General features: G+C 39.5%; 1 protein-coding gene across 1 annotated transcript in view; it reads left to right on the forward strand.

Moving 5' to 3' along the window:
* The first annotated feature begins 5,034 nt into the window (after positions 1-5,034).
* Positions 5,035-25,174, forward strand: part of RP2 (RP2 activator of ARL3 GTPase) — a 53,049-nt gene continuing 32,909 nt past the window's right edge. Inside the window, exons 1-2 of the mRNA XM_037062342.1 lie at positions 5,035-5,330; positions 23,368-24,033. Coding sequence (XP_036918237.1) covers positions 5,229-5,330; positions 23,368-24,033 — 768 coding nt within the window. The 5' untranslated portion in view covers positions 5,035-5,228. The remainder of the gene's footprint in view (positions 5,331-23,367; positions 24,034-25,174) is intronic.

Genomic DNA, 25,174 nt, shown 5'->3' on the forward strand with positions numbered 1-25,174 from the left:
TTTTAATGCTCTACAGTACGATTAATGAAACAAACTTTAGAGGCCCTCATTTGCATAGGTCCTGGATATACCCCAGGAGGGGCCCTAGAAATTTTGTATTCATAATTTGGATTATTTTTCTTAAAAAGGAGCCAACTCAAGTTATGTTAACTGCAAACCCTACAAATCCCAGATTTCTCCTTTAGAGTGAATTGTTGTTTATTAGATGCCATTCTTAGCACCATGAGAAATAATGAATGCATGAAAGAAGTGCTAAAGAGATGTTTTCCTCTCTGATTCACTTTCTTATGCACTGTGTACCTGGGTGTTTGTGGTTGGAGGTAAGGAGGTGGGAATCATACAAAGTCTAGCAGAGCAGCTCTTAGGGAAGATTTGGTCTAGAATGAGCCCTGACTTTTGTTTACTTTTGTCAGGAACCCAGGGAGAGGGGAGAGTAGAGAAGAAACCTGCTCTTAAAAGTCCAGGGACTGTCAGGTGTGTAAGACTTAGAAACTGTTATTAAATACCCTTTTACTAAAACTTTTGCCTTGTGGCACCAGCTAGCTTGCCCAAATCTTTCTCTTTCACTAATTTTGGAACTTTATATATGCAAATGTTGCTGAGTAATAATTATAGGGATTGGGATCTTCTTGATGTAAAATTGAGAGCTTATTTTTGGTTTGCACTGATAAGGGAAACTAGGAAATACAGTCTCTCATTTACCTTGCGTGAATTGGGAAGTAGCCCCCTTTTATTAAAAAATTCCCAAGGATGAAAACAATTTTAGGAACAAACACACTTTGACTAGCTCTGTGGTTTTAATTTTATCACAGTTTGTCCCTTTCCTGAAAAGTATTAAAGTGAATATTTGGAAGATGGAAATTTCATTAGGAAAAAATTATTTTAGTCCAGAAACATTTTTTAAGTTTCCATTGGAATTGCTTTACTGTATAAAGTTACTAGAATTATTTTTAAACTTATGCTGCTAAAGCGATTCACTTCTGAGGAGCCTTTCTTAACTTTTCTACTCCCCACCCCCATCTAAGTTAGAAGTGTGTTTCCCCTGGTATTCTTCTTCTGTAGTAACTTCCAAATATTTTTACTTGGCTTACATTAAAAATTTTACCAACAACAGTGAATAATATACCCTATGCTAAAAACAGTCAGAAAAATATACAGTGTTATTATATAACCTGTACATTTTTTTATGGTTACACACAATTTTTGATGCTTTTGAAAATAATTGGAACTGGTCAATAAGAGGGCGAAAGGAAATTGGCAAAAACTACTTAAGCTAAAGTATGAGAAGACATGTTGGCTCAAAAACCTATTACAAAAAAAAGGCTACCTGCCTGTACAATTTTTTGACCTTTCAATTCTCTTCTTGAGTACATATGTAGTACTATAGACAGAATTGACTCCTGCTCTGGTAGCCAGCCTTGAGATGATACCCAAAAGTTCTGCATCTTCCAGTATTCATTCCTTCGTTTAGTCCCCTCCCTTAGTGAACCAAGGCCAGCCCTGTGTGACCAATAGAACCCAGTGGAAATGATGTGTGACTTCTGAGACTACATCATAAGAAGCCCTACAGCTTCTGTCTTGGCCTCTTGGAACACTCACTTTTGAAGCCCTTAGCACAGTATTGAAGTCCTACTAACCTAAGATCACCTTTATGGAGAGATCACAAGGAGAGGTCCTGAGATTTTATATACAGTGATTTATGGCCAATTCCCCAAACATTTGAGTCATCCCAGCTAAGGCTCTGGATACAGCATGGAACAGAGTTATCCCCACTGAGCCCTGCCAAAATTGCAGATTCATGAGCAAAGTAAAGAACCATCATTTTAAACAATTTTCTTTTTTATTGTTGTTCAATTAGTTGTCCCAATATTTCCCCCCGTTGTTCTCCCCTATCCTGCCCACAGTCCCTCCCTCAGTCAATCCCCATCCTGTTGTCCACTACCACCAGTCCTTTATACATGTTCCTTGATTTGACCCTTCCCCTTCTCTCCCCTGTTATCCCTCCCCCATCCCCTCTGGTCACTGTCTGTTTGTTCCTTATAAACCATTAAGTTTCAAGTGGTTTGTTATGCAGCAATACATAACGGAAACGCATCTCTCCTCTCTTTTTCTTCACCTGTAAAGTGTTTCCTTAGGTGAGTGCAAGTGAGCAAGTATGTGTCAGGTCAACTCTAGAACAGGGATAGTTTTCCATCTGTTGTCGCTGAGCAATTGACTTGTTCATGCTGTGGAGACATACCTCTTCAGCACTTCCTTCTAAGAGGTAACTTTGTCACTTTTGTGGTCAAGAGACACAGGGGGCCCAATCCATCTTCAGGGTTTGTGGCCAGATGCACACCTACAGTGGAACTGTTCAACATACATGAATATATCTATTAAGCTGAACATAAGGGGCAGCTTTATATAGAAAAGAAGTCACAAAAGTATCAGTAGCAAGAGGGGTATAGACAGAAGGAGCAACCAATATGTCTGAACTCTGCAGAGTTAGAGCTGCCAACACATTCTCTTTTCAGGACCTTCTCTCCACCTGTATTTGTAATATGGAACTCATCCCTGCAGCTAAAGGGGTGTACACTTGACTGATGGGTGGCCATTCTATTATTGATTAGCCAGGAATTTATCTGGTTGTCTCCCTTGAAAATATGAACTAGGATAGAAAGGGACTGTAGCATGCACCTGGACAAAAAGATCATAAGGAATCAGGGTAGCATGGCTGTTAGCCATGTATATGCCAATTAGTAAATAAAGAGAGCTAGTTGGCAGGAAAAAAGTGCTAGTGAGAATTCATTAGGGAGAAGGAAAGAGAAAGAAAGAAGAGAAAGAGAGAAAGGAAGGAAGGAAGGAGGGAATAAGGGAGGGAGGGAGGGAATAACGAGCATGAGAGAGCTCTAGCACTAGCTCTGTTCATTGGCTTTCTATTTCCCAGTTTTTAATAATTAATTTTATTTAATTTTTCTTTGTTTTATTTTTGGTCAGGCAGGAGTGATGGTGGGATGGCATTTAACAGAAAGGGGACTTTATATTCTCTTTTGTTTAAGGGTCCCTGAAGAGATCACTGTTAGAACCTCTCTGTCCTTCATTGTACTACGTGTTTGTCACAATTTTAATATTCTATGCATATAAAACAGTATCTAAGGATATTAGCCAAAACATCGTCACATAAACCTTTCATCTCACTTGGAAGGAAAAAAAGTATGCACCAGGTAAAGACCCTATTGCTAAGAACTGCAACTTAGATTTGCAGTAATTTCTAATACTCATGCACACGTACTTTTCTTTCTGATTGTGCAAAAAAGGACAGGAAGTGAAATAGGGAACATTCTTGATGCTCAAGTTAAGTCAGAGGCCCATTTCAGATATACACTAGATGTGAATAAGTGTGGGAGAGTAAAATGATCATCAAATTGGAACCCGAACTGATTTGCATTTGATATCTGACCAAGATGTCAAAATACTGTGCTCAAAGAGTTAAACCAACAACTCACCTTTTCAATTACACAAGCAATACATGTGTATTGTAGTAAATTCGGCTCAAGTGTAACTAATGTCAATAGTTAGTGTATATATTTTTATGTCCATACTACCCAAAGCAATCTATAGATTCAACATGATCCCTGTCAAAATACCAGTGACATATTTCACAGATACAGAACAAGTATTTCAAAAATTTATATGGAGCCAAAAATGATCCCAAATAGCCTTAGCGATTTTGAGAAAGAACGAAGTAGGAGGTATCACAATACCTCATATGAAACTACATTACAAGTCCACTGTAATCAAAACAGCCTGGTACTGGCATAAGAACAGACACAGACCGATGGGGCAAAATAAAGAGCCCAGAAAAAAAAACATGTCAATAGAGTCAGTTAATATTTGACAAAGGGGGCAGGAGCACAAAATGGAGTAAAAGTAGCCTCTTCAACAAATGGTTTTGGGAGATCTGGATAACTACATGCAAAAAAATAAATAAATGAAACTCAACCACCAACTTACACCATCCACAAAAATAAACTCAAGATGGATAAAAGACTTAAATATAAGTCATGACACCATAAAAGTCCCAGAGGAAAATATAGGCAGGAAAATTTCAGATATCCCATGCAGGAATATTTTCACCAATACATCCCGTAGGGCAAGGGATATACAAGGAAAAATAAACAAATGGAACTTCATCAAACTAAAATGCTTTTTCACAGCTAAAGAAAGCATCAATCAAATGGAATGGGGACCAACCATATGGGAAAATGTATTTGCCAATGATACTTCAGACAAGGGTTTGATGCCAAAATATGTGAAGAACTCACATGACTCCACACCAGGAAGATAAACAATCCAATTTAAAAATGGGCAAAGGATGTGAACAGACACTTCTTCAAGAACTACAAAGAGCCCAGAGGCAAATGAAAGGATGCTCAGCATCACTAGGAATTAGAGAGATGCAAACTAAAACCACAATGAGATACCACTTTACGTTGGTCAGAATGGCCATGACAAACAAATGAACAAACAAGTGCAAGGTTATGGGAGGAAAGGGACACTAGTACACTGCTGATGAGAATGCAGACTAGTGCAGCCACTGTGGAAAAGAGTATGGAATTTCCTCAAAAAACAAACACTGAACTATCTTTTGATTCCACTGCTAGGATTATACCCTAAGAATCCTTAAACAGCAGTTCAAAAGAACCTATGCACCCCAATGTTCATAGCAGCGTTACATTAGGGATCCCTCCCTTACCTCCAACTTTGAGAACCAAGGGCAAAAAGACTGTGTGGCGGATCCAAAACTCCCAGTAGCTAGAGTCCCACTGAGTCCTAGGAGCCCTGAGCAGAATTGGGGGCGGGGCGGCAGTGCTAGCGCCACAGCGGGCTGGGCCCCGCCCGCCCCTGGGGGCTGGCGCTGGAGTCCAGCGTTGCTTAGCTCTGTGCGTGGATCTACGTCTTGTGATAGGCCGCAAAGGGCTGCTCCTGCGGCTTTGATTGGCTCACTGGGCTCAGAGCGGACGTAGCTGGTGGCGGGTCGTCTGGGCGACTGAGAGGGGAAAAAAAAAAGGGAAGAGGGTGTTAGGCCTCGCGGGCAGACCGGGGCTGCGGGCTGTTTGGCGGTTGTGTGGGGCGGTGTCCCGAGAGCTGCGGAGCTCGGTCGCTAGGGGTTCACGCCACACTCCGAGAGGTTCTTGAGCGAGGCATCTGGCAAAGAGCTACGGCCGGGAGACCCACGGGCTGGGACCATGGGTTGCTGCTTCTCCAAGAGGCGGAATTCTGAGAAAGAGTCGCAGCCCGAGGGCGAGGAGGAGCGACCGAAGCAGTACAGTTGGGACCAGCGCGAGAAGGTAACCAGAGTCTTGTAGCCAATAGTCTCAGTGTCCCCAAGTCTCTCTGCGAGTGGGTCGCTTGTGACCCAAGAGGGATGGGGGGACAGACCCAACAGCTGCCCCTCCTGTTCTCCCTTCCTCTCCTGCTCTCCAGCTCTAGCAGACTCTCCCCCCCCCCCTTTTCTCTCTCTCTCGCTCGCTCACTCTCGCTCTCCCCCTCCCTCCCCTCCCTCCCGCTCTCTTCTTCCCCTTCTCCCTCTTTCCTTCTTTCTCCGTCTCCCTCTGTCCCTCCTCCCTCTCTCGCTTGTATTTGAAGTTGGAGTGGATGACTTTTCGGGGAGCCAGGAAATAAAGCGCTAAAAAGGGTGCTAACGGGGACTGTGAAGTGCTGGAAGGGCCTTTTATACATTGTCCGGTTAGATGCCCAAGTTAAATCCCTAGTGGCTTTCCCTCCTCTCCACGCTCTCACTTTCAGTCCCAGGATAGACTCGAGAGAAGGAAGGAGATCCGGCAATGCCCCGAATCTTAAATCTGCTCATTTCTCCAGCAACACGGAGCTGAGTTTTGTCCAATCCTCCAGTTACACTCGGTACTGATTCTTATCTCTTTCACGGCTTGTGTTCTTTCTGGGGCTGTTTTCTCTTTTGTCTGCTGGAGCCAGTAAATCTCTTTGGTACCTAATGGTATACTCCACTGCTGAATTTTCTCACAGAAGTGGACTATTCAACGTACAGCTTTGCTTTCCCCCTCTCCCAAAGGAATAGTGAAAATCGAATGCGTTTTGGAATGTGTATTAAGACTGTATGGTGAAAATAACCAGCATATGCCAGCCAGTATTTACTACTGCTTTAAATGAATGAAAATGCTCTATTTTTTTTTACTTTTGTATATAGCCAGAAAAAAGAGCTTTGAAAATGTCTACTACTCTTACACAAAACACATAGTCATAAATTTCATAATGCTTCCTCTTTCTACATAGTTCTCCGTTTGTATTTAGTAAAATACTTTGATAGATTTATCAATTTTTCCCTCCAAACAAAAAGAGAGAGTTTTAAAATGGGAGTTATTAAGTTAACTCCTTGGTTAATGTAATATATCTTTATCCATGAATGCTTTATAGTACATTTCTTGTTAATGTTTTTATTTCATAGACCCAACTGTGTGATTTTCAATCCCCAGAAGAATTATTCATGTGAACTCAGTCCTCCAATTTTGAGATTTAAGAAAGTGAATGCTTTTTGCAGATTTCTCAGTCCTATCTTTCTGCCTGTTTCTCAGATCATTCCCTACTTGTAGAGGTATTTTATAATATAGGAATAGAAAGTACTATGCTTTCTGTCATACAAGATTATACCTCTGGTCTAAGATTATTTGGTGGGCCCTTTTTAAAAAGACTCATTTAATCAGCCTTAGTATTTTTAACAGTGCTGTTTAAGCTTCAACTGTATGCCATAGAGAAGGTTGTGTATTTTCTTTTATTTTAGTTTTTTAGCTTGAAATCATAGGCCAAAACTAAAGTGCTTTTGTTTTTTTATTTAGAGTAATTTTGGTTGCCCTCAGAGTCATTACTTCATAATAAATTGTTTTACAACTAACTTTCATGATGTTTGGGTTAGTTGGAATTTCACATGTTAATCTTGCTCCTTTTATTTTTTTTAAAGATTTTATTTATTTATTTATTTTTAGAGGGGAAGGAGAGAGGGAGAGAAACATCAATGTATGGGTGCCTTTTGTGCATCCCCTGCTGGTAGTTGGCCTGCAAGGAACCGGTTTGCAACCCAGGCATGTGCCCTGACTGGGAATCGAACCGCGATTGTCTGGTTCGCAGGCCCGCGCTCAATCCACTGAGCTACGCCAGCCAGGGCTAATCTTGCTCCTTTTAGATAAATGGATATGTTCTGTGATTTTTCTTTCATTTGCTCTTTGGCTAAGTATGTAAACTCACTAAAAAAATAGAAGAGTGGACACCAACATCTAAGCTTTTCCCCTCAAATGAGCATACAATAAACCTTCAATTTTAGACATTATTTTGAATTTACAGGAAACATTCTTTGGGATCAGTACTAGCTACTTGAGTTGTAGAGATGTGTAAGAGATGTTACTGGATATGTAAAGTAAACTTATGCTTAGGGGTATGTGTATAATAAAAGTTAAAATCTTGGTAAACTCAACTAATCAGCATTTTTGTAAATGAGCATTACTTTCTGAAAATAGCTGTTTCAGACCATTAGAGAAAGAGAATTACCACCTTACATTTCAAGACAATGGAGACACCACATTTCTCATCATTGCTTTTTCTTTTTCTTTTTTTCCAATTTTTTTATTTAATTATTTTTCAAGTACAGTTTTCTGTCTATTACTCCCTCATCATTGCTTTTTCTTTTTGGAATTTTTTTCTATGATAGCCTGCTAAATTTTATGTGATTTAAAGATTTCTAGTTTCTTCATGAGGCTGATTTGAGCTAGTGTACAATTGTCCTGTATTAGTTTAATGATGCCTTTTAAGGTTAACACGGTCTTCCTTGCTCGCAGATTTTAACTGTACCTTAAAAGCAACAGAATGCAAATACAGCCCACAGAACATAAATGAGATATGTTGCATGTATATTAGCAGAGTAGTTTGTATTAAAAGGCATCTATAATGTGAGTGTGGAGTATAGTATGTACCATTTTAAAGTTGTATCAGACGGTTACTATTCAGCTTGTAAGACTTGAGATGTAAAAACAAAATGTGTTGTCTGAAATTTCCTCATAACTTGAAAAAATCATGTTTAAATTTTTCCTTAGGTTTGTAATCAGAGTATCTTTTTTGAGAAGCACCCTGTAGGTTTTGAGTTTTGAGTTGTGTAATTGGGTCAGTCTTAGGGGACCAGAGCTAGGAGAAATTATCTCAATCAGAAAGAATATTTGGAGACTAAACATTGTCATGGCAACTGATACTGTAATCCAAAGTGTAAGAAGTTCATTTTTCATTGCTGCTGACTTTGAAAGAGAAAAAAACTTATTGTACAATTATTACATTGACATGATGAAAAATATTTTTGGATTGTAAGATCTGTGTTTAAGTCATTTGGAAAGAAACACTTTTATCCTTGTTATCTGCATCTTGCCTCCCATAGCAAGACAAATTATTCTATATGTGTATGTACTCAAATACCAAGGAAAAGTCAGAATGGTAATAATTTTCCCTGCCCTTGAAGAGCTGACTAGCTTTTTTGAGTTGAAATATTTAAGTACAAACAGAGGGAAGGTGAGTGGAGAGGTACAGAAAAGTAGTTTTCCTTTTCCAGTTAGTCACACCAATGTACCTCCTAGACTATAGAAATTATGGCATAAGTATGAAAATTGTGATTTTGGGTATGGACAGCACATCTTGTATTCATTAAATTGGTCTCATGTTCAGTAGGAAGAATACTAAACAAAAGCCTTACCGGAGAATCAAATGACTGCATTTTATTCGGTGTCTGCTGTGGAACTTTGGATAAAGTGGCCAATTTGTGCATTTCAGGTTCCTCAGCTATAACATGGGACTGTGCTAAAGATTTCTCTACTATTTAATAACCTAAAGGCCCGTCCTGAGGAAGATAGTAATGGTCACCTCTGAGGATAGAACATGGCCCAGAGTTTGAGAAGGACAGAGTTGGTCTTAACATAAGGCAGATCATAATTCCCAGAGTTGTTCATCAGTGAAAGTGTGGCCTTGTGAGGAACTGATCTCCATTTTAGTGGAAACATTCAGACTAGAAGTGTCTGCATTAAGTAGGAGGCTAGATGCTGTTTTTAGGCCTTTAAGTGGGTAAGGTATTCTGGTTACCCATTGCTGCATACCAAACCACCTCAGAACTTGATGGCTTAGAATAATGGCAAGAACTTATTTTTTCATGGCTCTGCAATTTGTGAAGGGCTTTGCAGGGTTGGCTCTCTGCTCCATGTGGCATTAGCTGGGATAGCTTGACTAGGGGCTAGAGGATCTGCTTTCAATATGGCTTAGTCACAAAGTTGGCAGGCAAGTTGATGCTGGCTTTCTTCTGGGACCCCAGCCTGGGCTGAAGACCAGAGGCCTCTTCAGGTACCCCAGGCTTCCACACAACATGGTGGTTGGGTTTCAAGGCTGTGTCCCAAGAGAAACTAGTAGAAGCTGCAAGGCTTTGTCTAATTAGTCTCTTCAGTGATGTAGCATTACTTCAGACATTTTGTTGGTAGAGGCAGTCACAAGTGTCCACTCATGACCTCTTGATGGGAGGAATGTCAAAGAATTTGTCAACATATCTTAAATCCTTTATGTAAAATTGTTTTTAAAGGAAATAAATATTTCTTTGTTTATTCATTTAAAATCACTTTATTGCTATATGTGTGTGTGTGTATAATTCATATGCCATTCAGTTCACTCATTAAAGTGTACAATTCAATAGTTTTAATAAGTTCACAGGGTTATGTTAGCATCACTATGATCTCATTTTAGGACATTTTTATTTCCCACAAAAGAAACTTATACACACACACCTATTCTTCAGCCCCTGGAAACCACCCTTTTACTTTCTATCTCTTTCTGTTTTACTGCTCAGTAGTATTCCATTGCACGGATGGTACCACATTTGTTTATCCATTCACCAGTTGAAAGATATTTGGGTTGTTTCCAGTTTTGGTAATTATAAGTAAAGCTATCATAAACCTTTGCATACAGGTTTTTGAGTAAACCTGTTTTCACTTTACTTGGGTGAATACCTAGAAGTGGGATTGCTGAGTCATATGGAACTTGCATATTAAATTTTTATAAGAAACCACCAAACTATTTTCCAAAGTGGCTGTGTCATTTTGCATTCCCACCAGCAGTGTATGGGGGTTCCAGTTGCTCTTCATCCTCATCAGCACTTGGTATGATCAGTTTTTTTAAAAAACTTTTAGCCATTCTAATAGGAGTGTAATGATTATTTCATTGTGGTTTCAATTTGCGTTTCCTAATAACTAGTGATGTTGAGCATTTTTCTATGTACGTACTTGCCATCTGTATATTTCCTTTAATGAAGTCTTTTTTTTTTTTGGTGAAGTCTTTATTAAAATCTTTTAACTATTTTTTACTGGGTTATTTGTTTTCTTACTTAATTTTGAGAGTTCTTTATATCGTAGATAAAAGTCCCTTGTCATATATTTTCCAAAATTGTTTTTGACCAATTAATGACTTGTGTCTAAAAACAATATCTTTTGAAGAACATAAATTTTCAATTTTTGTGAAAGTCCAATTTTCAATTTTTTACTTTTTGGATTGTGTTTTTGGTTTCACATCTGGGAAATTTTTGCCTAATGTTACAAAATTTTTTTCTCCTGTTCTACATTTACACTTTTGGGTTTTATATGTAGGTACTATGATCCATTTTGAGTTAATTGTTATATATGGGGCAAGATATGGGAGATTATTTTTTTACATATAGATGTTCAATTGTTCCAGCATGAAAAGACTGTCCTTTCCATATTGAATTGCCTTTGTACCTTTGTCAATATATATGTAAATCTATTTTTGAACTCTCTATTATGTTCCCTTGATTCATGCATCTAGTAAACAATGATTTCTGTTTGAATATGGTTGTGTACTTAGGAGCCAGACTGCGTAAGTCTGAGACTGAGCTCAAGCACTTACCCCATGACCTTAGGCAAGTTATTTAGCCTTTGAGGGCCTCATTTTCTCATCTGTGAAACAGAGATAATTATAGTACACAACCCTCAGAGGAGTTTTTATGAGGATTAAGTGAATATGAAGCACTTAGAATGGTGGCTGGTACCAACATAATGCTTTTTATATTCCTGAGTCTTATTTTGAACTTCTATCTAGACTGGATTTCCATTGAAATTAGCAAATCCCATTATTTCTTCTTTTAAAGATTTTATTTATTTATTTATTTTTAGACAGAAGGGAAGGAATGAAGAAAGAGAGGGAGAGAAATATCAACATGTGGTTGCCTCTTGTGCTCTTCTACTGGGGACCTGGCCCACAATGCAGGCATGTGTCCTGACTGGGAATTGAACTGGCAACCCTTTGGTTTCCAGGCCAGCACTCAATCCACTAAGCTACACCAGCCAGGGCCTATGGGGTTGAATTTTAATGGAAATTTTGCATCACTGCTAAATAAAAGAATAAGATGTTCACTTTTGTTTTCTGTTAGGAAAATAATGTTAAACTTAGTTTAGTAGCGTTATCAGGTGAATTAAAACTCCCGAAACATTTCTTAGATTTTTTTTCTTTTTAATATATTTTATTGATTATACCATTACAGTTGTTCTATTCCCCCCTTCATTCCCCTCCACCCGCACCCTCCCTCCCCCACCATTCTCCCCCACTTATTTTATAACCACGTGTCTCAAGTTCTTTGGATTCTTTATTTCCCCCCACTATTCTCGCCCTCCCCCTATCTATTTTCTACCTACCATCTATGCTATTTTCTGTGCCTTCTCCCCCCTTCTCCCCCTCCCACCCCCCTGTTTCTAACCCTCCATGTGTTCTTCATTTCTATGGTTCCACTCCTGATCTAGCTGTCCTCTTGGTTTGCTTTTGTTTTAGGTGTGGTTGTTAATAACTGTGGGTTTGCTGTCCTTTCACTGTTCATATTTTTCATCTTCTTTTTCTTATATAAGTCCCTTTAGCATTTCATATAATAAGGGCTTGGTGAAGATGAACTCCTTGAACTTGACCTTATCTGAGAAGCACTTTATCTGTCCTTCCATTCTAAATGAAAGTTTTGCTGGATAAAGCAATCTTGGCTGTAGGTCTTTGGATTTCATGACTTGGAATACTTCTTTCCAGCCCCATCTTGCCTGTAAGGTCTCTTTTGAGAAATCCGCTGACAGTCTGATGGGTACTCCTTTGTAGGTGACTGTCCTCTTATCCCTTGATGCTTCTAGGATTCTCTCTTTCATTTTGGTCTTGGCTAATGTAATTATGATGTGCCTTGGTGTGTTCCTTCTTGGGTCCAACTTCTTTGGGACTCTCTGAGCTTCCTGGATTTCCTGGAAGTCTATTTCCTTTGCCAGACTGGGGAAGTTCTCCTTTATTATTTGTTCAAATACATTTTCCACTCGTGGCTGTTTCTTTCCCCCTTCTGGTACCCCTATAATTCGGATGTTGGAACGTTTAAAGATGTCCTGGAGGTTCCTAAGCCTCTCCTCATTTTTTTGAATTCTCATTTCTTCATTCCTTTCTGGTGGGATGTTTTGTTCTTCCTTCTGGTCCATTCCACTGATTTGAGTCCCCATTTCCTTTCCATCACTATTGGTTTCCTGTGCATCTCCCTTCATTTCCCTTAGTGTAGCCTTCATTTGTTCCTCTAATTTGTGACTATAATCTACCAGTTCTGTGAGCATCCTGATAAATAGTGTCTTGAATTGCGCTTCTGAGAGGCTGGCAATTTCTCGGTCACTTAGAATTATCGGCTCTGGGACTTTGAGTTCTTCTTGCACCATCTTTTGGGCTGTTCGTGCCTGTTCTATAGCAGGATCAGAGCCCTAAAGTGTTCACTAGAACAGGGCAACTAAGTCGCTGGGTTGTGACGCTGTATGTGGGGGCGGGGTCAAAGAGGGACTATGGCGTCCTGTCTGCAGCCTGCTGCTGCGGCCCTCACCGGTGCCGCAGTTGCTGCCGTCACTGGGCGCACGCGTTTCTTCCCACTGCACGCGAGTGTGCCACCGCCGTCAGCCCTCGCCTCCTGGTGCCTGCGTGGTCTGTCTCACTGTGCGCAAATGTGCGCCCGCGGTCAGTCTGCCTCGCACCCCAACTGGTTCTGGGCTACCTGTGTGCCCGGGTTGGGGGACCTGTCCTGCCCGACCCTGCTCGCTGCTGGCTCCGCCCCTCTTACCGTCCCTGTTGAAGGGTTAGATGTAGTCGGACTTCCGTATAATTCAATTTTCTGTCCTTTGGTTGTGTCTTTGTTTCTCCAAACCTTTGTTGTATTCAAACTTGGTTGTGGGAGAAGGCACAGTGTTTCCACCTATGCCTCCATCTTGGCGGAAGTCCATTTCTTAGATTTTTCAAAGTATATTCACTACCTTTTACAGATTGTAGTAAGAAATATAGACTAAACTAAGCTCACTTCGTAAGTGGCTCTTGTGAAAAAGGTTGTTTAAAACAATATGATCTCACCTTTAACAGGAACCTAACCAACAAAACAAACAAGCAAGCAAAATATAACCAAAGATACTGAAATAGAGAACAGGCTGACAGTGACCAGAGGGGAGAGAGGAGGGAATTTCAGGGGAAGGGGGGAAGGGTTTGCAGGAACAAGTATAAAGGACACATGGACAATAACAAAGGGGGGGTGGGAGTAAAAGGCAGAAAACTACACTTAAACAACAATTAAAAAATAAAATAAAATAGAAGATGACCTTTCCATTCATGATTGTGATTTTAGGCACTTTATTTGAGGACTAGTAATGTTTGCAAAACTATTATGGCACTAAGCTTCAGGTTATTTTTGTTTTAAAGTACTTTGAGGAATTGTTCAGAAAGTACAACAAAATAAATCCTAGGTTTCTCCTTTGTATACCATATTGACAGTCCAGATAACTTTATACTACAGAATTCTTTAGCTATGGGATTAATTTATCCACGTGAACTATGAGACCTGAGGTGTCCAGAGAAAATACTTAGAATAGTTAATGACATTGAACTCCTCAGCATTGAAGATGTTGTGGACTGAATGTTTGTGCCCCCACCCCCAAATTCATGTGTTGAAAGGCTAATTACCAGTGTATGGAGTTGAGGAAGTAATTGAGGTTAAATGAGGTCCTAAGGGTGGGGATCTAATTGGATTAGGGTCCTCATCAGACTAGAGAATAGAGAATTTGCCCTGTACCCACCAAGGAAAGGCCAAGTGAGGATATAGCAAGAAGGCAGTCATCTTCAAGCCAGGAAGAGAGTCCTCACCAGAAACCAACCCTGATGGTTGCTATGGCAAACAGTCTTAGGGGGCTTGGGCTGCTAAAACAAAATACAATGGACTGGGTGGCTTAAACAACAGAAAAATATTTGTCACAGTTCTAGAGGCTAGGAAGTCTAGAATCAAGATGCCAGTAGATTGAGTGTCTGGTGTCAAAGATTACATGCACCCAGACGTTAGTTAAAGTGGTGAAAACATTTTATTCAGTAACTACTGATAATGGGGGAAGGAGCTGAGCTTCTTTCCAATTTGGGGGACTTAACAGGAGAATAATGGGTGTGGCAGGCAAAGCAGAAGCTCAGTAGAGCCAGAGAAGTGAAAATTACAAAGTTGGTCAGTGTAAATGTGATTAGGCCAGCTGTGTTTGTTAACTGGTCTTCATCAAAGTTAGGATTCTATCCTCCCACAGAGTGTGATAGGCAGAGGCCCTATCCTTCTCGATAATTATAGTTCAAAGGAATGGCTCTCAGATCCTTGAGAAAGATATTTCTGAGTTGTAAGGGGTACAAATTCACAACTGTAAGTCCTTTTTAGTAAATGCTCTAAGTAAGGGAGGTCAGGGGCCTGTCTTCAGGTATTAGCTACAACAAATAGTAAATTTTCCTGGCAGGGTTGAGCTTTCTCAAGCAGACATTTTAATGGAGGGCTGGGGTCATCCTAGGGACATGGTTTTGTGCTGCTAGAAGCTATACTAGAGTTTGGTCAAGTCTCTTAGTGTAGGGCTTTGTATGGAATTACCATGTGCCAAGAGTTATGCACTTCTCACAGGTAAAGGCCCACTTTCTGTAGTTAGTTACCTTCTTGCTGTGTGCCCAAATGGCCTTTACTGGGTGCTTGCACAGAGGGGTGGGGGAAGGGAGGGAGAAGGAAGGAAGGAGAATCTTCTTTCTCCTCATGAGGTTCCCACCTTCATGACCTCGTATAAACCTAATTACCTCCAAAAGACCCCATGTGCAAATACTACCACATTGTGGGATTGGGACTTCAACATACAAATTTTGAGGGGACACAGACATTCAGTCCATAACACAGCCCAAGCAGACTCAATAATTTTTAAGGTAAGAATAAATTTTATGTCTACATCTGCAACAAGTCTTAACTACAACTATGATATAGTACTAACTATAATATAATTAATATGGTTGAAATTTCTGTTAAATACTATAAATCTTATTCAAAATCATTTCCCATGCAAAAATAAATAAATAAAAATAAGCAGCTAAGTTCCTTGAAGTAACAGGTTTTAGTTGTTTTATTTCCTTTTACCCAAGTTGGTTTTGTTACCTACCTAATTTTCATAAATAGTCTTGCAAATGTTTTAACTTGTTATCTGAGTCTTCAGCAAGGATAATTTGGCCAGAATCTTGAACACCAAATCAGTTTCCCAGGAAATTCCACATAAAACTTTACATAAATGTTTTAAGGAGTTTCTGGTACAGTGAGGTAAACCATAACATGAAGCTTAAATATTCCTCTAGCTCACTGAATTTGAAGCCTTGGTAGAGATAGGCCAACTCCTGAACTCCTTTTCCCCACACCTATTGGTGGTACATTTGAGCTTCTTGCCCCTACTGTGGGAGGTGGATTGATGCCAAGAAAACAAGGAAAGAGGACCACAGAATGTTTTTATCCTCTTTGAGGTCTAAATCAGAGTTCACTTAAACCACTCTTACAGGTTCCCTTTTCCCACTTTAAGACCTGGACTAGATCAAGATCCCATTAGACTGCTCATGTCCATCTTCCCATCCCCTTCCACTGGCTTTTCCAAGTAGAATCAGCCTCACCTTCCTTTTGCTACAAGTATGAGAGAGAAGAGAATGTAAACAGGAGAGACACAGGGTTGACGTTAAAAGGAATTCCTCTGCTGGGCTTTGTGTATAATTATCTTATCTTCCTACTCAGAAGTCAGCTAACTTGAACAGTGACCTAAGTGAGTGTCACAAAGAATACCATGTTGTTCTTGATTAGTATCAGAGTCTCTCTTCTTTGGTGATGGAATGGAAAATGGCCTGTGGAGAAGTAGGTGATTAGCAAACTCAGTTACCCTTCACTTTGTTTCTTCAAGAGACACCTGGAGACCACCTACCTCAGGTTACATTATTGTGAGGTAATCAAGATGAAGTAATTAAAATGGATTCAACAAGGATGTGTGGAGTGCCTCTACGGTATCAAGCACAGCTCTAAGTGGGGGGGGGGGGGGGGGCAGATGGGTAAACAAAACAGATAGTCCCTTCACTCATGGAGTTTATGTTCTAATGGAGGGCAGGGGGAAGACAAAAATAAATATAATTCACATATGTGTGTTAAAAGGAAGCTAAGTGCTTTGGAGAAAAATAAAGATGGATAAAAAGGTGGTGTTGGAGATGTTTCAGTTTTAAATAGATTACCTACAGGATTCCAGCCCAAAGCTTACATACAATGTAGTAGGGGACATGGACTGGTATTTAATATAATGTAGGTGCTCAGAAAAGGAGTGCAGGCTTCTGGTTGAGAGAACTGAAAAGCTTCACAGAAAAAGTTGGACACATGGGCAAATAGAATTAGAGGGGAGAGCCTTCTGGACAAAGGAGAACCAGAGGGCATAGACAAGTTACAGCAAGTGCTTCAGGTCTACTGAAGAGTAAAATTCCCATAGGAGGGTGATAAGAGTTAGGACTAAAATGTAAGTTGATATCACATAGTGGTGACTTAAAATGAAATTTTTCAATACTGAACCATTTTCACACAACCTGGGATAAATCAACCAAACTTGATTGAGGTACTTTCTTTTGGGGGGAGTTGGTTTAATTTGCAATTTTTTTACATCTATAAGCATGAGTGAAATGGACCCCTGATTTTCTTCTATTGTTATGTCTTTGATTTTTTTAGTAGGGTCTTCCTGGACAAGCTAGTAGTTTGAGTTAGGACTGTTCCTTCTTTTTCTATTGACTTGAAGGGTTTTCATAAAACTGGGGTGAGTAAAATTGTAATCTGCTTATAAAACCATCAGGGCCTGGTGTTTTCTTTCCAGGAACACTTTAGCCACTGCTATATCTTTAGTTGTAGCTTTTTATTTAAGTTTTTAACTTCTTGAATTAGTTGTGGTAATTTTTTAAGCGATTTGTTCATTTCCTAGACAAAACCTTTTTTTAATTGTTGATATTAGTGTTGATATTACTTTCTTTTTAACTTCTACTTTATTTACGGTTATATTAACCCTTTTCATCTGTAGTTTTTGTTCTTGATCATTTTTGCCAGAAGTTTGCCTACTTTTTAGTTTTTTCCTCCAAAAAACTATTTTTGGCTTTGCTGATGTTTTCTGTCATATATTCTATTTCCAAATCATTAATCTCTGTGATTATTTTCATATTTTTCCTTCCTGTTTCTATAGGTTGATTCTGTTGTTTATTTTTGAATTTCTTTTTTTTTCAAAGATTTTATTTATTTATCTTTAGAGAGGAAAGAAAGGAGAGAAGGAGAGAAACATCAATGCATGGCTGCCTCTGGTGAGTCCCCTGCTGGGAACTGGCCCGCAACCCAGGCACGTACCCTAACTGGGTATCAAACCGCGATCATGTGGTTCGCAGGCCCGCGCTCAATCCACTGAGCTACACCAGCCAGGACTATTTTTGAATTTCTTAAGATGGACATTAACTCATTAATTTGGGGAGTTTTTATTATAGTTATTTACAATTATAGAACTCCCTCAAAGTGCCATTTTTACTGCATCCCATATGTGGTGTTGAATATTTGATTCTAAATATTTTTAGATTTTGACTATAATCTTAACCAATGAGTTACTTAGCAGTGTGTTTTTAAATTTTCAAATAGGCATAGATTTTTTAAAAGTGTCTTTTGTTATTGAGCCCTGGCTGGTGTGGCTCAGTGGATTGAGTGCCAGCCTGTGAACTGATTTGATTTACTGGTCACTGGTTCAATTCCCGGTCAGGGTACATGGCTGGGTTGCAAGCCAGGTCCCCAGCTGGGAGCATGCAACAGGCAACTGATTAATGTATCTCTTGCATTGATGTTTCTCTCCCTCTCTTCTCCCTCTTCCCCTCTCTCTAAAAATAAACAAATAAAATATTTTTAAAATATTTAAAACTATCTTTTATTAACTTCTAACTTAGTTGAATGTTGGTTCCATATCATGGCCTGTAAGTTATCTGTTATTTGTTGAGGCTTCTTTATGATCTAGTACATGATTTTTTTAAAAAATCTTTAATGTGTGCTTAAGAAAAATGTGAGTATACTACTTTTGGTTGCAGAACTCTTCTGTATTCTTGTTAATTTTATTTTTTCAGTCTACTTGACCAATAAATAATTGAGAAAAGCAGAATTAGAAGACATGCCTTAGGTTTCATTTCACCAGTTCTGAGGGTTTGGAGAGGTCCTGAATGACTGTCAAAGTTAGTACCAACCTGTTTATTTTTAGCTCTTTACCAGCACAAGGTTTCTACTCTGCACTGAAGTTACTCTGAAGGAAGTCTGGACCAGAGGTCTGAATCCCAAGGGGTGTGGGTGACATTGTCTCAAGATTTGGGAGGGGGAGAAGTAAGAGCAAAAATCACAGTGGTTCCTTTTCTATTTTATCCTACCACACACCACCACAAGGGTTTCTCATAGTTTTCCCTTTTCTTACTTAGTCCCTTTTGGGTTGATCTTTGGCAATGGGGAGACAGCAACTATTCTAGTTCAGTATCTTGGTAGATACCAAAATGGAACACTGTACTTTTGTATACATGTGTGTTACCTCTAAAATCCTAGAAATGGAATTGCTTGAATACCTCTTCTCACATTAAACCTGTGTTGCCCCCTATATTACTTTTTTTTGGTGTATAGCACTACCAATATCCAATCACACGAACCAGAACAGGATTTTTTCAAACCTGTGGGTAGGATAATAGAAAATAATAGGGGGCTTAGTACAAAATAAGGGTAAGTAGTATTTTATAAAACCATTAGTTCATTGGTATGTGTGCATGCATAAATACTCATAAGTACACTGGGCTGTGATGAAGAATATACTAATGTGGTTTGTAGTAAAAAAAATTGAAAAACAAAGGGATATTTTTAAACCCATCTTTCTGACTTACCTCCTATAGCCATTGTATTACCAAATCTGCTGATTCTACTTCCGCAGTATTTCTCAATTTTGTCCCATCTTGCCCTTCCCTACTAACCATTGCTCTAGTTACAGCCTTTTCTGGATTACTGCAACAGCCTCTGAGATCCATGTTCCACATTTCCTTATTCTTACCCAGTAATCTTTCCAAAATGTAAATTTTGCTTGTTTAAATCCTTCTGTGGTACTCTAATGCCTGTGGATAATTTCTAAGCTCTATAATACAGTCCCTGCCTTCTTCTCTAGCTTCATCTGCTCCAATCCAGTATCACTGGTAACCCTAAACCACTTTCAGTTTTCCTCATACTCTCTGAAGGGTTTGATTTTTCTCATTCTTTCACGTTCACCTGGTGTGAAGGGAGGATTCTTTATGCCAGCCCCTTTTATTTACCTGGTGAACTGTAGCTTATTCATCTCACTTTGTACAAGAAGCCTTACACCCTGTCCCAGGTGTTACTCCTCTGTGTTTCCACAAATTCTGGGCATTTACCATTTATACAGTCAGGTAGGTTTCAAATAATCTGTTTAGGTTAGTGTATATTTCTTTTATGGAAAGAGCTGGTCATATTAATTTTAGTGCCTAAAACAATGTCTGGCTCATAGTGGGTGTTCAAATGGTTGAATAATTGAAGATATAGAAAATTAAAGTGCCTTTTTCAAGATTGTGTGGCTCTAGATGACAAAATTGAGACTGGAAAATAAGTGCCTCTTCTGTTGCCTAATGCTACAGACCAGTGCCCCTTCTAATACATTATGTAAAACCGAGTAAACACCATATTTATTGTGTGGTATTGAGGAAGTCACATTAACCTAGTTTGCTGATGATTAAGATGATTAAATTATTCAATTTTTACGTACTGTATGTATGTGAGCCTGTTTCTGGTACATGAATAGTTTTACATAAAATTTATATACCCACAAAGAGGTAAAATAGTGCAAGTAAATTCAGAAGTAACTTAGAAAAATCAAAATGGCCTTTTAGTGACTATATTTTGTATTTTTTTCTTTAAAAATTTTTTCCAATTTTTTCATTTAATTATTTTTCAAGTACAGTTTTCTGTCTATTACTCCCATCCCATCCCACCCCCATGCTCCCCGCTCCCTCCCATATCCACCGTTCTCAGTTGTTGTCCATGTATCCTTTATATATGTTCCTCTTAATCCCTCCCCTATTTCCTCTGAAATTCCCTCCCCTCTCCCCTCTGGTCACTGTCAGCCTGTTCTCTATTTTGATAGGTCAGTTAAAATTTTAAAAAGTAATCTGACAGATTCCAGGCCCACTGTTTTAAAAATTATGTGAGCTTTAGTTTAGAATATCTAAGGATAAAAATGGTGAATTTTGAAAAATTACATTTCAGGAATACTTTGATAAGTGTTTGACTCATACTTGTACCTGCAAGTTCTGACATATTGTGATTCTTGTACCTTCAGGTTCTTCCATTTTCTGGAGCATATTGTAGAAATCAGTTAGGGTTTAAAAACTAACACCCATTCGTCAATTTATGGGCGTGTTTCCAATTTCAGAAATTTAAAAAATATATATTTTATTGATTGTGCCATTACAATTGTCCCATTCCCCCCCTTCATTCCCCTCCACCCTGCACACCCCCTCCTCCACCATCCCACCCCTTCATTTTATGTCCACGTGTCACAAGTTCTTTAGATTCTATATTTCCCATACTATTCTTGCCCTCCCCCGTCTATTTTCTACCTACCATCTATGCTACTTATTCTCTGTACCTTCTTCCCCCTTCTCCTCCTCCCACTCCCCTGTTGCTAACCCTCCATCTGATCTTCATTTCTATGGTTCTGCTCCTGATCTAGCTGTCTGCTTAATTTGCTTTTGTTTTAGGTGTGGTTGTTAATAACTGTGGGTTTGCTGTCATTTTACTGTTCATATTTTTTTATATTCATTTTCTTTGGTAAGTCCCTACTAACCATTGCTCTAGTTACAGCCTTTTCTGGATTACTGCAACAGCCTCTGAGATCCATGTTCCACATTTCCTTATTCTTACCCAGTAATCTTTCCAAAATGTAAATTTTGCTTGTTTAAATCCTTCTGTGGTACTTTTAACATTTCATATAACAAGGGTTTGGTGATGATGAACTCTTTGAACTTGACCGTATCTGCCCTTCCATTCTAAATGAAAGCTTTGCTGGATAGAGCAATCTTGGATGTAGGTCTTTGGATTTCATAACTTGGAATACTTCTTTGCAGCCCATTCTTGCCTGTAAGGTCTCTTTTGAGAAATCCGCTGACAGTTTGGTGGAAACTCCTTTGTAGGTGACTGTCCCCTTATCTCTTGCTGCTTCTAGAATTCTCTCCTTCATTTTAATCTTGGCTGTTGTAATTATGATGTGCCTTGGTGTGTTCCTTCTTGGGTCCAACTTCTTTGGGACTCTCTGAGCTTCCTGGATTTCCTGGAAGTCTATTTCCTTTGCCAGACTGGGGAGGTTCTCCTTTATTATTTGTTCAAATAAGATTTCCACTTGTTGCTGTTCCTCTTCCCCTTCTGGTACCCCTATAATTCGGATGTTGGAATGTTTAAAGATGTCCTGGAGGTTCCTAAGCCTCTACTCATTTTTTGAATTCTTGTTTCTTCATTCTTTTCTGTTTGGTCATTTTTTTCTTCCTTCTGGTCTACTCCATTGATTAGAGTCCCAGTTTCCTTCCCATCACTATTGGTTTCCTGTGCATTTCCCTTCATTTCCCTTAGTGTAGCCTTCATTTGTTCATCTACTTTGTGACTAAAATCAACCACTTCTGTGAGCATCCTGATCACCGAGGTTTTGAACTGTGCATCTGGTAGGTTGGCCATCTCTTGGTCGCTTAGAAGTATTGGCTCTGGGACTTTGACCTGTTCTTCGTGAGCCATAATTTTTTGGTCAGGTTGCACCTGTTATGTATGGGGGCAGAGCCTTAGGTGTTCACCAGGGTGGGGCAACCCAGTTGCTGGGTTGTGATGCTGTATGTGAGGGCAGGGTCAGAGAGGGGCAATGGCGTTTGTTCTGCCCTCTCTCAGATTTCGGTCCCCTCTGCTGTTTCCCTCAAGCAAATTGGGCCCTTCTGGTGCTGGTTCCCGGGTGTATGGGCCTGTGCACCCTCCAGGACCCTATGGGTCTCTCCAACGAACTCTCTGTGAGCCTGAGAGCCTCTCCTGGCACCTTGACCCTGGAAAGTTTTTCCAGTTGGTGCTTTTAGGCTTTGTTTCCTGGTGCTGGGCCCTGGGTTGCACAGTCTGTCTCACTGTCCATTTTTTTTCACCTGGTTTATCTGCGTGTGAATGTGTGACCACAGTCAGCCAGACACCTTACGCCCTCACTGGGTCCGCACGTTGCCACCTCATGCCTGGAATCTGCTAACCACCACCTGTGTGCCTGGGTTGGTCCAACCACTTTTTCCTGCACCACCCCACTCCGCTGGCCACTTATTCCACCCCTCTTACCAGTCTGGGTGAATGGTTCATTGTTGTCGGACTTCTGTACAGTTCAATTTTCTGTCTGTTTTGTTTGCATTTTTGTTACTAAATCTTTGTTGTCTTTAAACTTGGTTGTGCGAGTAGGCACAGTGTTTCCACTTATTGCCTCCATCTTGGCTGGAAGTCTCCAATTTCAGAAATTTTTAAAGAAGCAGAAGTTTTAAAAGTGAAGCATCATAAAAGGCTCAGAGCTGAAATTTTTCTTAATATCATCCAGTATTCTGTGTGTATGTGTGAGAATTTCCCCGATTATTTTTTAAAAAGGTGTTTTTACAGTTGGCATGTTGAAACAGGATACAAACAATGTCCACACATTGTTTGGTTGATATGTCCTTGAGTCTTCCTTTATCTGTAACAGTTTTTTCTCCCGTTTTCCCCTCATGCCTTTTATTTATTGGGAAAAATTGTCCTATTCATATTTTAACTATGTGGCAAAGTCAGTGAGAGTAGGAATGTATTATTTCAGCACTAAGAATCGTGCCTGGCATTCAATGGATATTTGTTGAATAATGTTAATAATACTCAAAATCTGTGTTTTGTCCCTGCAGGTTGATCCGAAAGACTACATGTTCAGTGGACTGAAAAGTGAAACAGTGGGTCGTTTACCTGGGACAGTGGCAGGACAACAATTTCTCATTCAAGACTGTGAAAACTGTAACATCTATATTTTTGATCACTCTGCTACCATTACTATTGATGACTGTACTAACTGCATCATTTTTCTGGGACCCGTGAAAGGCAGTGTGTTTTTCCGGAATTGCAGAGATTGCAAGTGCGCACTTGCCTGCCAACAGTTTCGTGTACGGGATTGTAGAAAGCTGGAAGTCTTTTTGTGCTGTGCCACTCAGCCCATTATTGAGTCCTCCACAAATATCAAGTTTGGCTGTTTCCAGTGGTACTACCCTGAATTAGCTTTCCAGTTCAAAGATGCAGGGCTGAGTATCTTCAATAATACCTGGAGTAATATCCATGACTTTACACCGGTTTCAGGAGAACTCAACTGGAGCCTTCTTCCAGAAAATGCTGTTGTTCACCACCATGTTCCTCTACCTACTACCAAAGAGCTCCAAGCTGTCCGCATTTCCACAGAAGCCAATAGAAGTATCGTTCCTGTAACCCAGGGTCAGAGACAGAAGAGCAGTGATGAATCATGCCTAGTGGTATTATTTGCTGGTGATTATACTATTGCAAATGCCATGAAACTAATTGATGAGGTAAGGAGAGAGAGAGAGAGAAGAGAAACAGAGATACACCTGAATAGAAACACGCCACTCTTCAGAGAACTTACATTCTTTTCAAATTGGCTATTAAAAATACAGACAATCCTTAACTTACAGTCCTTTGTTCCCTATAGATTATCTGTAAGCTGGTTGCTTAGGCTTCAAAATACTTTCCCGAAGAAATTTTTAAAAAATATAATTTGATTCACTAGGCATTTATTAAGCAGTTATGAGCAAGTTACTCCATTACCATATTTCATTGATTATAGGATGCACATTTGTTTTTGTACATTTTGTTATCTGAAATGCATCTTACAATTAATGGCAACTTAGAGGTGTTGAAAGAAAATGGGGTTGGATATACATAGACAAAATTCTCTGCCCTCAAAGAATTTCCATTCTTCATAATAAATGATTTCCACATAAGTTCACAAAAGTGTGGTACTGCACTTAGGACCTTTTATAATTATGTAGTAGGAAAATTTATTTGGAGTTTTAATTGGTTAGGGGTGGGAAAGACATTTAGGAATACAACTTTTGGACCCTGTTGTGACCATGAGAGCAACCTTCTCATTACTTTCTTATTGTCCTTTGCCTTATTGCCATGAAGGGGAAGTTCATACAGAAGAATGAGGTGGGAGCTGGAATAGCAGAGGCAATGGACTTATGAGCCAGGGGCCTTTCATGAGTTTGGTTAGCAGCTTACAGTTGAAAAATAACGGGGGTTGTAGAGGTTAGGGGCTCCAGGAGCAGACGTTCCTGTGTGGATGAGTGCTCCAGGGGCGAGGCAGCAGTAGGATATCTGGTTATCCATTAATCAGATGTTCTTCTGGAGGAGTCTGTTTGAATTTTAAGATCAAACTTCCAGAAATTGAGAAGTGAATGGAAAACTCAGGAAGTCTGTTTTGAATGAATTTTTAAGTATTGTAACATTTCTGTCAAGAGGAACAATTTTAGGGGAGGCAAACTTGCTACCTCTCTGTAGATGTACAGTCTACAGTGTAGGAAACTGATGTCTGAAATCTACAAAGTATATCTGAGGCCTAGTTTTCAAAACAGAAGCCAAAGTATAATTTTAAGACTTTGGTATTTTCTTTTTTTTTTATTATACCAAGGTGATGGAAACATGCTGTGG

The sequence above is a fragment of the Sturnira hondurensis genome, unplaced genomic scaffold (assembly GCF_014824575.4).
Source record: "Sturnira hondurensis isolate 20B ecotype Veracruz unplaced genomic scaffold, ASM1482457v3 Scaffold0013994, whole genome shotgun sequence".
In the NCBI taxonomy this organism is placed as follows: Eukaryota; Metazoa; Chordata; class Mammalia; order Chiroptera; family Phyllostomidae; genus Sturnira; species Sturnira hondurensis.